We start from the raw sequence: 16229 nt of genomic DNA, 5'->3' as shown, positions 1-16229 counted from the left end.
CTTCTAGCCCTTCCAAACCCTTCTGGATAAAGAAGAGCAACATTTCTCCTACGGGCTTTTCACTGGTGTAATGTACAATCAGGTATCGATGTATTGGACCTGATGTATCTTCAGTTCTGGGTCTTTTTGCTGAGGTCACATTTTGAGTCAATAATATAATTTTCTTGTAAGGACCTTGTTAGGGTCCCAGAAGAAGAATTTAGAGAAGCAGGATTCAATTTTTTTTTTTTTCAGCACCCAGGCTCCCTACCCACCACAATGGAGCCCAAATTCGATACCCACTACCCAGAAAGCAATAAATACACTTGGGAATGGGATGCCAGAGCTACTCAGACATTATACCTGCACCACTAGCCGAATAATCCTGGGAAAGCTATCCCAGGACCACCCACTTGTCAAAGCAGGAGCGTAAGTGGCATGTTGGAGCTGGGCCCTCAACCACCAGGTACACTCCCATTTTCAATGTGCACTACGGCAAGTTTCTACAGGTCAAAGTGCACAGCAAACACACCAGATTCCTATGATGTTAGCCTAGGGATGCAATGCCCACAGCCTTGTGATTTTTCACAAGTTTTCTATATTATTTTTCAGGATGGTACAATTTTTCAAAACATCTAGCACTTCTTTATTTTCATTAATTAAGAAAGTTGTATTAAAAATTAGCATTAATAGTAGTAGTAGCAAATGATGCAAGAAAGCAAGCTTATACAGCATCAGCTAAAAAAAAAACAAAAAAAACTTCCCATATCACCTGTCTCACCTCTAACAGTTTCACCAATTTTTCCTTGAATTTATTCAAAATATTCACCTCTACAACAACAGATGGCAGTCTGTTCCAAAATAAGTTAATGGCTGGTTGAAGACAAACTTCAGCATACATAACAAGCAGCCATCCTTCCCTGAATTTATGCCCCCTTTGTGTATATAGTCTGAGCAAGAGGAAGGATTCCATCAGCAATGAGCTTACTTAACCCAATCAAAGCCTTAAACACCTAAAATCAGATCTACTTGCAGGAGTCTAGTTTCCAAATGCTGCAATTTGCAGAACTGAAGCCTTTCTTGGTAAAAGCACCCTTTTGCAACGCTCAAAAATCTCATTGCTCCTCTATGCACCTGTTCCAACAGATCCACATCCTTCCTAAAATGAGGTTTCCAGATCTGTATGTCAAACTCAAGGTGCAGTCTAACCAATGCCTTATACAATGGGATAATCACCACCCTACTGACAAAATTCCTGTATATCATTGACAAAACCCCATGAGCTGTTCTGGCAGCCTGCTTGAACTGCTGAGAGAACTTCATATCTGACTGCACAATTACCACCATATTTTTTCATTCTCACTATCCTGAGTGTGGTGGCAGTTGTTGTTGTTGTTTGCAGAACTGAAGCCTTTCTTGGTAAAAGCACCCTTTTGCAACGCTCAAAAATCTCATTGCTCCTCTATGCACCTGTTCCAACAGATCCACATCCTTCCTAAAATGAGGTTTCCAGATCTGTATGTCAAACTCAAGGTGCAGTCTAACCAATGCCTTATACAATGGGATAATCACCACCCTACTGACAAAATTCCTGTATATCATTGACAAAACCCCATGAGCTGTTCTGGCAGCCTGCTTGAACTGCTGAGAGAACTTCATATCTGACTGCACAATTACCACCATATTTTTTCATTCTCACTATCCTGAGTGTGGTGGCAGTTGTTGTTGTTGTTGTTTGGTTTTTAGGAGCATTAGCAACTAAGGCCATACTGCTCCGGGGATATGAGGTAGTCATTCCCTAACATTTCCGAATCCTCCATATTTGGTGGTCACGGGCTCGAACCACGGTCTAATCAAGAAGCGTGTGCTATGCACTGCTGCTCCTGCCCACCTGGCTACGGAGGTGCCAGTGTGGTAGTGGAGAATGAAAGATGTGGATAGTAGCAATTGCAGAGTAACATACACAATCAGTAGATAAATCTGAAATTACTACTACCCATATGAAGTACCTTGCATTTGTCAATATTAAACTTAACTGCCATTTGCTCATCTGCCTAGATCTTGTTGCAGTAGCATACCCTGACTACTGGCATGCATTAACCACCAAACCAACCTTCACAGCATCTGCAAACTTAGACATTTTCAAAAGCCTGTGGCTTCCTTGCACTGTATGGTAAATACTATTAAGCCTGATATGCCTTCATCTATATCATTAAGGAACATAGAAAACTATAATGAGCCCAGCACTGTGTTACGGGGTACTCCACTAATAACACTGGTGCCAGAAGAGTAGTGCACATTGTAACCAATCTGTCTTTTCCTACTCAACCATCCCTTTATCTATAGAAGTAACTTGTCCTTCACGCCACACTGCTCCAATTTGTACAGAAGTCTTTTATGTGCAACATTATCAAAAGCTTTTCTGAAATCTAAGTATATGATGGCAAAATTATTTTCTGCATCCAATTCCTTTGTTACTGTACCATAGTATCCAAACTGATTAGTCAGACAAGATTATCCCTTAACAAATTCATGCTGTAACTGCAATAAAATTGCATTGCTGTCTAGGAATGCAGTTATACTGAACTTACATATTTAGTTTCAACAATTTGTCTTCCACTTTCCTCTCAGCTATCACAAAATCATTCAGCAGGCTTTTAGAATTTTATACATTTCTGGCATCCATCCCATCCCTAAAAAATTCCTGTCTGAATGAAGATGCAAAATACATATTGAGTTTGTCAGCAATCTGAAAGGATTATCAACAGTTAAGCTATTCATATCTAGTGGGCTAGTGTGATTGATTCATCCACTTTCCTTCCAGTGTTTACATATTTTAAAAGTCTTTGCTGCTTATCTTTGTCTTCTTTGCCAATGCCTTCTCATAATCTGCCTTAGCTTACCTAATTTCCTTTGTGATTTGATTGCAGACTAATTTATATCTATTGCAGGCTTCTGTATCACCTGATAATTTATATGCATCCCCTGCATTTTCCTTTTCTGCCATGGGTCTCATCAGCTCATCTGACATCCATTTAGGTTTAAGCCTTGATTTTACTTTTTAAATGGCATAAAAAAAGTACAGTAGGTTCAACAATTACATAGAATTTTTTGATGGTAACTCCATTGGTTGGACTCACTGTGTAGTATTTAAAAACTGTATGAGACCATTCTAGTCACCTTTACAAAATCAAAATCCCTTTACCCTTGACACTAGCATTAGCATTAGTAGAGGCATATGATGCAAGAAAGCAAGCTTATTCAGCATCAGCCAAAAAAAAAAAAAAAAAAAACAACCACTACTCCCATTTCACCCCTCCGTTCGTTCAAAATACCTGTCCAGCTGAGCCTTAAATTTGTTTAGGCTATCAACTTCAACAACAAGCGATGGGAGTCTATTCCACAAACCAACTGCCCGCTGGCTAAAGGCAAATTTCCGCACATCTATCCGACAACCGTCCTTCCTCAATTTGAATTTATGCCCTCTCAGGTGATTATTCTGAGCAAGAGGAAGAATCCCATCAGCATTGAGCATGCTCAAACCATTCAAAGCCTTATACACCTCGCCAATGCCTAGTCTCCAGGCTCTGTAATTTGCAAAACTTAAGCCTTTCTTCGTACGAGCAACCCTTTGTTCCATTCACTAATCTTGTTGCCCTTCTCTGTACTCGTTCCAGCAGCTCTACATCCTTCTTGAAATGAGGCCCCCAGACCTGTATACAGTACTCAAGGTGTGGCCTGACCAATGCCTTATACAAGGGAATAATCACATCCCTGTCCCTGCTAAAAAAATTCCTGTATATCATTGACAAGACACCATGAGCTACTCTTGCAGCTCGTCTGCACTGCTCAGAGAACTTCATATCTGCCTGCACAATTACCCCCAGGTCCTTTTCATTCTCTACCACTGTCAGCGTAGTACCACAGAGTTGATACATTGATCTGGGGTTACTGTTTCCCATATGTAGTACTTTACATTTGTCAATGTTAAACTTCATTTGCCACCTCTCAGCCCATCTGCTCAACCTTTCCAGATCCTGTTGCAGCAGCATAGTATCAGTAGTGTCCTTAACAACCCTGCCAACCTTGGTATCGTCTACAAACTTGGACATTAAGCCTGATACACCATCATCAATATCATTTATAAATACAGAAAACAACAATGGACCCAACACTGAACCCTGAGGAACTCCACTAATAACATTAGTCCACGTTGGGCAGTGTCCATTGATTACCACTCTCTGTCTTCTGCCACTCAACCATCCCTTTATCCATAGCAGCAATTTGCCTCCAATGCCACAGTTCTCCAATTTGTGCAGCAGTCTTCCATGCGCAACAGTATCAAAAGCCTTTCTAAGATCCAAATATATAATATCAAAGTTATTCCCTGCATCCAGTTCTTTTCTGACTACATCATAGTATCCAATCAAATTGGTCAGACAAGACCTACCCTTAACAAAACCATGCTGTGTCTGAGCTATAACTGAATTCTTGTCCAGATGATCCTGCAGTGCTTCTTTAACCAGTGCCTCCATTAATTTTCCTGGAACCGAAGTTAAACTAACAGGTCTATAACTACTTGTGTCAGCCTTTGATCCTCCTTTGTGAATTGGGGTTACATTTGCACATCTCCAGTCCATGGGTACCTCCCCTGAGTCCAAAGAAGCTCTCATAATTATGGCTAGGGGTTTGCTTACTTCCTTTGCTGCCTCCTTTAATATAACTGGATAGATCCCATCCACCCCGGGTGCCTTTTTTATGTTTATCCTCAACAATTTCTCCTCCACTTTCCTCTCAGTTATTAGAAAATAATCTAGCTCACTGCCAACGTTTACTTCACCTACGACATTCCCCTTCCTGAATAACTCCTCATGTGTGAATGTAGATGCAAAATACTCGTTTAGATTGTTAGCCACCTGAGCTGGATCCTCAACTGTTGAACCATCAACATCCAGTGGACCAATCTGATTCATCCCTTTCCTTCTTGAGTTTAAATAGGTAAAGAACTCTTTTCTGTTTTTCTTTGCATCCTTTGCCAAGGATTTCTCATAATCTGCCTTTGCCTGCCTAATCTCCTTTGTGACTTGGTTACAGACCAACTTATATCTATCATAGGCTTCCATGTCACCCATTAATTTGTATGTATCCCATGCATTTTTCTTCTCTGCCATATGTCTCATTAGTTCATCTGACAACCATTTAGGCCTGAACCTTGAACAATATTTCTTGGTTGGTATGTAAAGCCTGGTAGCTTCCAAGATTAGTTGTCTTTAAGTAAATCCTACATCAGTACACTATGATCAATGTCAACCCAGTGGGTCTTTTATCTGTAGATTCTTAATGCATGAAGAATCACTGCTGTAATCAGATCAATCTTCCTCTTACTGCCTCTCTAACACGTTGCTGCAGAAAACACTCATCCAATAGATCTATAAAAAAAAGTCTTGCTACTGTGTGAGTGACCAACCCACAAGGTCCAGTCAAAAGTTGAAGTCCTCCATTATAAGACATTCTGATTTACTTACCCATTGTATATACCTGTGCAGTTGTTTGTTATATTCATCACAGTTATTAGGCCTATAACACACTCCTACTCTCATTTTTGTATTCCCAGTGGTTATGTCACACCAAAACGACTCAAAAGTTTCAGGAAGGCAAATAGTTTTGCCTTTTTTTCTCTTAAATTTTAATTGCGTTAAATCGATTTTAATTGTGTTCATTTCGTTTTTAATTATTGTTAATTATTTCTTACTATAATGTAAGATTTTTGATTTTTTTAAATTGTTTTCGTTTTAATTTCTGGAGAGTATCATACAGAAGTGTTCTACACATCATACTGGGGTAAACGTCTCTTATTCTTTTTCAAATTCTGAATATAAATTCTGAACAACACCATGCCTCTGATATTCCTTCCCTACATTGTCTGCATTTGATGACTTGTGCAGTACTTCAAATTCATCAAATTTATTTACTATGCTCTTAGCATTAGTGTACACACAAGTATACATGCACCTATTTTTACTCTTAGTAACCCTAACACAGTACATGTATCTGCTTGTTCCATGAAGACCCCCAGCAGGTGTTGAACTCCCCAACACCTTGCTTTTCAGGCTGCGGCTGCATGTTCTAATAGAAGCAGTGCAAGAATCACTTACACCTCTGCCTGCAGCTGTTGTTAATCTATTAGTTTGTATATCCCCACCCAGGCCAGGAGTTTTCTCCCCCATCCAATACTGACTCAAGAGCATCAGCAAATATTCTTGCATCTCTTCTATTTAAGTGTATCCTATCGCTGTAAAAACAAACAAGTCTCTTCTGTTAACAAACAGAGACCATTAAGCAGAGAAAAGTTCTATCCAAAATTATTTGAAATATTAGAAAAAGTATTCAAAGTAAACTAAAAAACTTACTCAAGTATTAAAGGATTTGCAAATACAAGCAAACTGCCAACAAGTTTCATAAATGCTGTAATCATGAGTTGAAATCTGAATGTTTTAATCAATATCCATGTAATATTAACATTTTTCTTCTTCTTCTGCACCGCTGTCTCATCTTCTAATGATGCACTCCCTTTATTGGCACTAAATGCAAATAAAAACAAATTACATGCATTAATTTAATTAACTAATTTTTAATTAATTTAATTAACTAATGGCAGCATGTTTTGCCCCATTTGGCAAATCATTTCACTGGTTTTGAATCACAAATTCAGACAATTGCCGAAGACTGCACTGGGAATAAGCATATAAAAATATCTAGTGAATAAAAATAAGTAGTAAAAAAGTAAAATTTCCAACTAACAAACTACCGAAGTAAAAATAATTACCATGTCATTCTCTTATTAAAATAATATGCAAAAAATAAAAAAATAATATATAACTAAAAATACAATTTTAAAAGCAATAAAAGTGTTTAAAACATATACATCAAAGAAGCTTTTGGAGCACCATGCTCCTATATCATTCATGGGAGGCAGTTATGACATACAGTATTACGTAACAAGAGAATCGTGCAAATGAAAAGTGTAATGGGAATATGCAACATAAATTAACTAATTCAGATTGTGAATAGTGAATACAAATATAAGGGAGAGGGGAAGAAACAGTGTAAAGAAAAGAGAACACTACTTGCCAAGTCAACTGCCTATTCTACTGTCTCAGAGCATTACCAGTGTGGCAGTATTAGGTGTAATCTAAATTCTAATGTAAAGTTTTTATCAGTGCACATAATTCATATCAGTTCCTTCCTCCCTTGCTTCTTCTCCATATATGTATTCTGGGTCCCAGTAATCATAAGAGAGGGGGGGGGGCCCCATACACATCCTATTAAGGAGGCAGTTATTTTTCAATGTGATGAGCAATGTCAAATATCTGTTTTCCTTCTTTTCTCCCTCCCCATTTTATACACTTCATATGGTAGTTATATTTGCATTCCTCCATATGCAGATTCGTTACCTGCATTAGTTTGTCCTTTTTTGTGTGTTCCTGTCACATATTTTTCAGTTATGCATTTCTCCTGTTAAATAGTGATTGTATGCCACACTGATCTTCTTAGGTTGATAAAGAAGCCCATCACTCTGAACGCTTGAGTGTATGCTTTTATTAATTTAATTACTTTATGTGTATGATCTTATTTCTTTTACTGCTTTTAATCTCATATGTTTTTATATACATATACACATATTCATAAGATAACGGGTGACTTCCTTCATATTTTGCACTACCCGGTTTATCTACATGGACTATGAGCTGGACATTAGCTCATACAGGCTATAGCAGTTGACAGCTATCATGGGTACATATGCCCACTGCACGATACAAGAAACTACACCTTACATGAGCATGTCACCAATGACCTGTGAAAATCTGTTCTGTTGCCTGATTGATTAATCCCATTTTTAACTCTAACATGCTAATGGGCATATCTGCTTTTGGAGAAAGCAACATGAGGTCACAGCATCTGAATGCACTGTTTGGTACACTGGATTCAAGGGTGTTATGGTTTGTGGATTGTTTTTATGACATGTCCTCTTGGGTCCTCTGATCACTGTTAATCAATGGCTTTGATGGGAACACCTACTCTTCTGTTGTTGCTGACCAAGTACATCCCTTCATGATGACAGGGAATCCAGACAACTCCAGTGTTTATCAACAAGACAACTCTCCATGTCACAAGGCCCAGCAGTTACTAACTAGTTTCAGGAACATGACAATTAATTCTCATTCTTCCCATGGCTGCCCAACTCACCTGATCTCAACCCAATTGAGCATGTTTGGGACCTACTGGAAAAGGGCACTTAATGCTGCAACCATCCACCTGACAATGTGCAGGCATTACTGGACACACTGTGCAATACATGGGTAGCACTTCCCCAGGACACCCTGCAATACCTCATGGAGCCCTTTTCAAAACATGTACAGGCTGTATTACAGGAAAAAAAGTAGACCCACATATTAGGTAGGTGTTGCTAATGTAGAGCCAACTCATTGTATATACAGAGTGTTGGTTCAAAACTATGTGCAAAAAATTCTTGAGCACTGTAGGACCCAAAATAAGAAAAAAGTCATATAAACATGTGTCCAATTCTGAACAGTTATGGAGCTATAGCTGTTTGAATTTTAAAAAATGACTATGGAACTTTGAAAGGTAAAAATAATAATAAGAATAAGCAGACATGAAAATGACTAGCTGTTAGTTAGTTAGTTATTTGGTTTTTAGGAGCATTAGCAACTAAGGCCATATTGCTCCGGGATATGCGGTGGTCATTCCCTAACCTTTCCGCTTCCTCCGTATTTGGTGGTGACGGGCTCGAACCCTGGTCTAATCAAGAAGTGTGTGCTACGCACTACTGCTCCTTCCCACCTGGCTACGGAGGCGCCAAAATGACTAGCAAAATGGTTATTCAAATTAGGTATATGTCTGCTTATTCCTGTTTATTTTATTATTTTTTGTACTTTTTAACCATTTAAAACTCCGTCCCAATTTTTTAAGATTTAAAAAGTCAAACCTCTATAACTATTCAGAATTGAACACACATGTATATGATGGTTTTTTTTTTTTTTTTTTAATATGTACTTGAATTTTTTTTCACATTTTGGAACAGCCTATATACAAAATGTGTTTCAAAGTTGCACAGAACAAGTATAGGATCATATTCTTCAGCTAAAAATAAGAAAAAAATTCCTATAAACAAGTATCAAAAGTCTATTTCTTATATTTTAAACATCAATCATAAACTGCAGATATTAAACATTAATTGTAAATTGCATTTAAAATGACAAAACATATACAGCAATACCTCGCTTAGCACAGCTTCAAACAGCATTTCACTATAACACGGTTTTCAATTATGTTCAAGTCAAATTTACTGTACATATTAAAACTCATTCAATAGTCTAGAGCCCTAGACATGTACTGTACATATATGCTGTGTTGTCGTAGCCTAGGTCTGCATACACATATACTGCAGTGCAAACTCTATTGTCTCACATGCACATATGCTAATAACTCCCCTTAGGCAGTCAGTGGCAACGTGCAACAGTGTTCAGTATCTCAATTCCATCCTGATGAGATGACATGATAGCTTTTCAAACTTTTCATTTCACAATTTCTTTATTTATTATTTTTTTTTTACCTCTTTAAATACGATAGAAAATATATTTGCATCTTGGCTAGAAATCACTGCCAACAACTTGCATTCTGTTTGGCAGCATGTTTTGCTCCATTTGGTAAATGATTTCGCTGGGTTTGAATGACAAATTCAGACAATTGCCGAAGACATTGTGAAGATTGGAAAAGCCTTGGGATTCGAAACTTTGGACACTGCCAATGAATGTGATTGCATTGACTCACAAGCAAATGACTTAGATGATGCAATGCTCCTTGAAATCGACGAGCAAGCTGCATATGAAGGAGAGGAAAACAATTCTTAAGTGGATAACACTGAAGTGCACCAAAAGAATTTTCAACAGAAGGATTGGAGAAAGTTTTTTTTTTGGGGAAGGGGGGGTTGACATGCCCTGCGAATGGACATCCGGATGTTGAACGTAGAATAAAGGTACAAAAAATTTTACAAGATGGGATTCAATGTTACAAAGAGTTGTACGGCAATAAAAAGAAGAGACAACTTCACCAGCCTTTATTATTTAAATACCTAAATAAACAATAAAGCTTTTTTCTCATCTCTCATAATGTTACCTTTTCATTAATAAAACTTTTGCAATATTTTTTATTTCAAATCCTTTTTATTGGCTATCTAGCACAAACTGTTTATAGATTTATTATAATTTGTTTATAGACTGTTTCTCTGGTATGCATTCAATTAAAACCCATTATAATTATACCTCAATCAGCATGGTTTCACATAATACGGAACAGTTTCGTACCAATTATCAGTGCTATGTGGGGTATTGCTGTATATATATATATATATATTCAAATTAAATGTCATAAAAATATGACTGTAAAACAGGCTTGATAACTATATAAATTGTTAGTACAAAGGGTACTAGGAAAGTTTTGCAATACAGCTTTGTTTATTTAATTTTTTCAAAGTAATTTCCTCTACATTCAATACACCTCTCCATCCTCCGAAACCAATCTTTAAACCAGTTCTGCCAAGTTTCACTAGGGAGTAAAGCACACTCGTTATCCCAAGCCCGTAGAAGGTCCTCATCACTGGAAAACCGCCTCCCTTTTAGCTTCATTTTCACATGCGGGAACAGTGCAAAGTCGCAGGGAGCAAGGTCTGAACTGTAGGGAGGGTGCTCGAGAAGTTTCAGTCCTGTCGTGGTCAAATATTCGGTGCAGGCTTTGGCGCAGTGAGCTGGAGCATTATCGTGATGGAGGTACCAGGTGTCCATTGTTGACTTTGGCCGCAGGTTCTTCATAGATCCAATGACTTTAGGCAGGCATTGTTCAGTATACCACTTAGCTGTGACTGTCTTCTGCGTGTCCAAAACGACACGTTCCACAATTCCACTCGATTTGAAAAATACAGCTATCATTTTCTTCTTTACAGATCGGGATTTTCTGACAATTACGGGTGTGTCGTCATCATCAAAGACCCAAACTTTGTTTTGAGCCTTGGTCGGCAGATCGTAATAGTACAGCCAAGTCTCGTCACCTGTCACGATGTTGTTCACATACCGAGATTGTCCCTTATCAAACTTTTTTAACATCTCCCGGCACCAAGTCACACGTCGTGTCATCTGCTCTTCAGTCAGTTGATGCGGCACCCAGAGAGAACAAAGTTTCTTCACGTGCAAATGATCTTGCAGAATCGAACGAATTGCTGGTGCATTTAGGCCCAAAGTGTCCTCTATCTGTTGGTAGGTCACTCGCCTGTTTTCGTCAAGCATTTTCCTCACAGCAGTAACGTTTTCCTCCGTAACTGACGTTCGTGGCCTTCCCGGCCTCTCAGAATCCTCCAGAGTGAAATTTCCCCTTTGGAATTCTCTATACCACCTGAATATCGTTGTACGATGTGGACAATCATCATCTAGTGCAAGAGTCATTTCTTCTAAGCACTGGTCTATGGTTAAACCACGCACGAAATTATACCGCAAAACTGTCCTTATCTCATTTCGTGACCACGATGCCATCGCAAGCACTTTACACTCTCACTACTAATGAATAACTGAGCCCATCGACTTGGCGCGGCGGCTACTATGCACGTATGAACATGTCTCAACATGCAGCAACAAGCAGCTTCCTGTGATTCATTGTTGCGTCATATTGCAAAACTTTCCTAGTACCCTTTGTACATATGTTTTGTATTGTTTACCAGTACAAAACATTGACATGAATAGTGATATGAACAGTGTTCCACATGTATACTCTGCTACAAGTGTAGCAGAGTACACATGTAGAACAACTAATATCAGTTTAACAGTATATATTAAACTGATATTAGGAGAGACCCACTGACAGTTCTAGTATATGAATTCTTCCACACTAGTTACTCATAACAAATCAATTCAACAGGTGCTGTTTACAGATATGCTGAAAAATTTCTAACTCAGCAAGTACCAAATTATAAAACATTAAAACATTTGCTACTGTGGAGAGATGAATTAGAGAAAAAGGTACACTGAAACCATTATGAATAAATGATGGTGGAGGGGAAACTTTGACAAACTGCATATTTTGAAGAGGAAATATTTCATGCTGTACGAGGTATATTCAAAAAATTCGCAGAATTTTATTATAAAAGTTAATTTAATTGGGCTTACTAACCAAATCATCACCTTCAAAGTACCTTCCTTCTGTACACACACACACACACACACACACACACAAAGCATCCTTAAATGTTGTGTCAGAATTATGTGTGCTGAGCCTACAGACAGTTCAACTTCATGAGTAATCTCAACAACAGTCATTTGCCTACCATTTTGCATGAGTTCCTTCACTTTGATACATTTTCATCATTTTGTGATAAAAATCACAAAACCTTGGAAGACAAACCTTGCATCCACTGCAAGGTTTGCCTTCCAGGGTTTCCTGTCCATTTTTTAACCAATTCCCACTAGGCATGCACCATAGTCAACATCAAAGCCCCACGAAATTGTCAGTACTCATTATCAACATAGTTTTTCTTTAATTTATGGGGTGATGTTTTTGGGAACAATCTTATTGGTCCTTATTTTTCACCAGCAAGGCTTTCAGGAATGCTATATCTACATTTTCTGTGAAACAATTTGTGGAAACTATTGGAATACATATCCCTTGCAAGTTGACAATGGATATAGTTTATGCATGATAGTGCACAGCTCACTTTTCCTGTGATGTTTGAAAAGTATAGAGCATACAAATGTTGAAATGAGTAATGAATATTTATACTAGAATTAGTAATGGATATAATTGAAATAATCAATTTTATGCAAATTAATTGATTACAAAATCTACAATAATTGATTATATGCAAATTAGTTGAATACAACAAAGTCAACAATGATAGTGAGCAAATGGAATTATTGCCTGGAACTATATATACACATAGATCCAGGCAACATATATTTTCTTCCTGTTGATTTCATAATTGCCTAATTTGCATACAATCGATTATGAAAATATAATTAATTACAGTCAGACCTCCATATAACAAAATCGATCGTGCGCTTAAAAAAATTCGTTAAACAGAAATTTTGTTATAAAGAAATATGACCTTTTCAACAATAAAAAATGCTGTACTTCAACATTCTGAAATATAGTAAAAGATGGAAAATAAATCAGAAATAAGTGGAAATGAATAAATTTTCTAACATTTTAAAGCAATTAAGTTATTAATACTTACATATTAAGAAATTACTACTTACATGGTGTGCACAATAGATTAGTACACTTTTAACAATCATTTCGTAAAATATTTGGTTATTTTTTGTTGTACACTGGATTTTACTGTACATCATCCACACAAATGTTCATAAATACTGCATTTGTTTACACAAAAATATATTTGCTGGCACATTTTCTTTACATTGAAGGTCTCGATGCAACGTTTCAAATGCTGCCAACATTATGCGTTTGGAAGATTTAATATTGCCCTCATTTTCATCCAACTCATCGTTGATATTGTCACAAGTTCTTTGAATTGAATACTCTAAAATGTTGGAGTCACTAAGATATTCAGCTATTATGACATCATTATTCACTCCTAAAAATTTGTCAAGAACGATTTCTCTACTGATCAAAACTAGCTTAGAGTTTTTCCCAAGATTGCTCACTGTCTTGTAGTAGTTCATCCCTCTCATCGCTGTTAATTGGCATTTTAGCAAAACCTGCTTTTGCAAAACAATTCTTAATTATTGTTTCCATCACGTCTTGCCTCCACAATTTCGCCAACTCTGATATGCATATCCGCAAATTTATAACAGAATCTATAGATTGGTTCGTTTCTATTCTCAGGATAATTTTTTTCAGTATGCACCTTCAGTAGAGTATTTTTGATAATGCCCTGGTCCGTTGGCTGCAATTTATATGAGGCATTCAGAGGGAAGAAAACAAGATTCACACTTGCATGTTTCAAAATTACAGAGGCAATTGTCGACAATCAATGCAATTTTTCTGTTTTCAATCTTCATCTTTCTATTGAAATTCAAAATCCACTGTTCAAAATTTCACTTGTCAAGCCAGAATTTTTGTTGTAGTCCGGCTCTAACAACTTTACTCCTTTGAAAAATTGAGTTTGTCTACTTTTGGTTGGTCGTTGGTTGTTGGGTTTTAGGGGCATTGGCAACTAAAGCGATATTGTTCTGTGTATATTGCTGTAAATTGTGTGTGTTCTGAGGTTGATTTTTTTGTTTTGCTGGAAGAAAAAACCATGTTACTTTCACCTGAGACCAAATAACTCAGCCATGTTGTGGAAAAAACCCATAAAAATTCCTCCCGTCATCGACGGGATTCAAACTCAGGCCTTTTCCACCAGGTATGGGGAAGACGGCAATCCTACCAAATGTGCTACCCACGAGGACTTGTTTACTTTTGCCTATTACCAAAAGTTTCAGTTTTTCATTACCAGCCATATTTGCACCAATCAAGACTGTAATTGTCTTCTTACTATTTTCACCACCTAAATATTTATCACCTTTAAAAGTCAGTGTCTTGTCACCAAACATTTAAAAAATAGAACTGTTTCATCAAAGTTGAATATGTCTTTGCGCTCGTAGTCCTGCATAATTTTTTTCAAAACTGTTCCTTTCCATTGGATATAGTCTTCTTCGATTACAACCCAGTTTTCACCAGAAATAACTTTTACGGGTAAGCCATGGAGCTTTTTAAATTTTTTCAGCCAACCAGAACTGGCTTGGAATGTCTTATGCCCCAGAAAAGATGCATATTCCATAATCTTCTCTTTTATTAATGGTCCTGATTGGCATGTTTCGGTCTCAAATCAACTTCATCTACTTAAAAATGGCTTCATCTACATGTAAAACAGTGACAGGTGAAATCACCGTGTAAAACAGTGACAAGTTTCAGTTATAGCTCGGACACAGCATGGTTTTGTTAAGGGGAAGTCTTGCCTGACCAATTTGATTGGATACTATGATGCAGTCACAAAAGAACTGGATGCAGGGAATAGCTTTGATATTATATACTTGGATCTTAGAAAGGCTTTTGATACTGTTGCACATGGAAGACTGCTACACAAATTGGAGCAGTGTGACATTGGAGGCAAATTGCTGCTATGGATAAAGGGGTGGTTGAGGGGGAGAAGACAGAGAGTGGTAATCAATGGACACTGCTCATCGTGGACTAATGTTATTAGTGGAGTCCCTCAGGGCTCAGTGTTGGGTCCATTATTGTTTTCTGTATTTATAAATGATATTGATGATGGTATATCAAGCTTAATGTCCAAGTTTGCAGACGATACAAAGGTTGGCAGGGTTGTCAAGGACACTACTGACACTATGCTACTGCAACAGGATCTGGAAAGGTTGAGCAGATGGGCCGAGAGGTGGCAAATGAAGTTTAACATTGACAAATGTAAAGTGCTACACACGGGAAACAGCAACCCCAGAGCAACGTATCAACTCTGTGGTATTACACTGACAGTGGTAGAGAATGAAAGGGACTTGGGGGTGGTTGTGCAGGCAGATATGAAGTTCTCTGAGCAGTGCAGACGGGCTGCAAGAGTAGCTCATGGAGTATTGTCAATGATATACAGGAATTTTTCCAGCAGGGATAAGGAGGTGATTATTCCCTTGTATAAGGCAATGGTCAGGCCACACCTAGAGTACTGTATACAGGTCTGGAGGCCTCATTTCAAGAAGGATGTAGAGCTGCTGGAACGAGTACAGAGAAGGGCAACAAGATTAGTGAATGGAACAAAGGGGTGCTCTTACGAAGAAAGGCTTAAGTTTTGCAAATTACAGTGTCTGGAGACTAGGCACCAGCGAGGTGATCTGATAGAGGTGTATAAAGCCTTGAATGGTTTGAGCATGCTCAATGCTGATGGGATTCTTCCTCTAGCTCAGAAAAATCACCTGAGAGGGCATAAATTCAAATTGAGGAAAGACAGATGTAGGATAGACGTGCGGAAATTTGCCTTTAGCCAGCGGGTGGTTGGTTAGTGGAACAGACTTCCATCCCTTGTAGTGGAGATTGATAGCCTAAATAAGTTTAAGGCTCACCTGGACAGATATTTTGAACGAACAGAGGGGTGAGTGGAAGTGGGTTTTTTTTTTTTTTTGGCTGATGCTGCATAAGCTTGCTTTCTTGCATCAAATGCCTCTACTAATGCTAATGCT

At 37.9% G+C, this 16229-nt stretch overlaps 1 protein-coding gene across 1 annotated transcript in view; it reads right to left on the bottom strand.

The window, feature by feature from the left end:
- Positions 1–16229, bottom strand: part of LOC150082363 (multidrug resistance-associated protein 1-like) — a 266340-nt gene that overhangs the window by 193480 nt on the left and 56631 nt on the right. The window contains exon 8 of the mRNA XM_090379234.1: positions 6390–6560. Coding sequence (XP_090235360.1) covers positions 6390–6560 — 171 coding nt within the window. The remainder of the gene's footprint in view (positions 1–6389; positions 6561–16229) is intronic.

This window comes from Mastigoproctus giganteus, chromosome 8, assembly GCF_048544385.1.
Source record: "Mastigoproctus giganteus isolate SK-2022 chromosome 8, ASM4854438v1, whole genome shotgun sequence".
Taxonomy (NCBI): domain Eukaryota; kingdom Metazoa; phylum Arthropoda; class Arachnida; order Uropygi; family Thelyphonidae; genus Mastigoproctus; species Mastigoproctus giganteus.
This window is presented reverse-complemented; position numbering and strand designations above follow the sequence as displayed.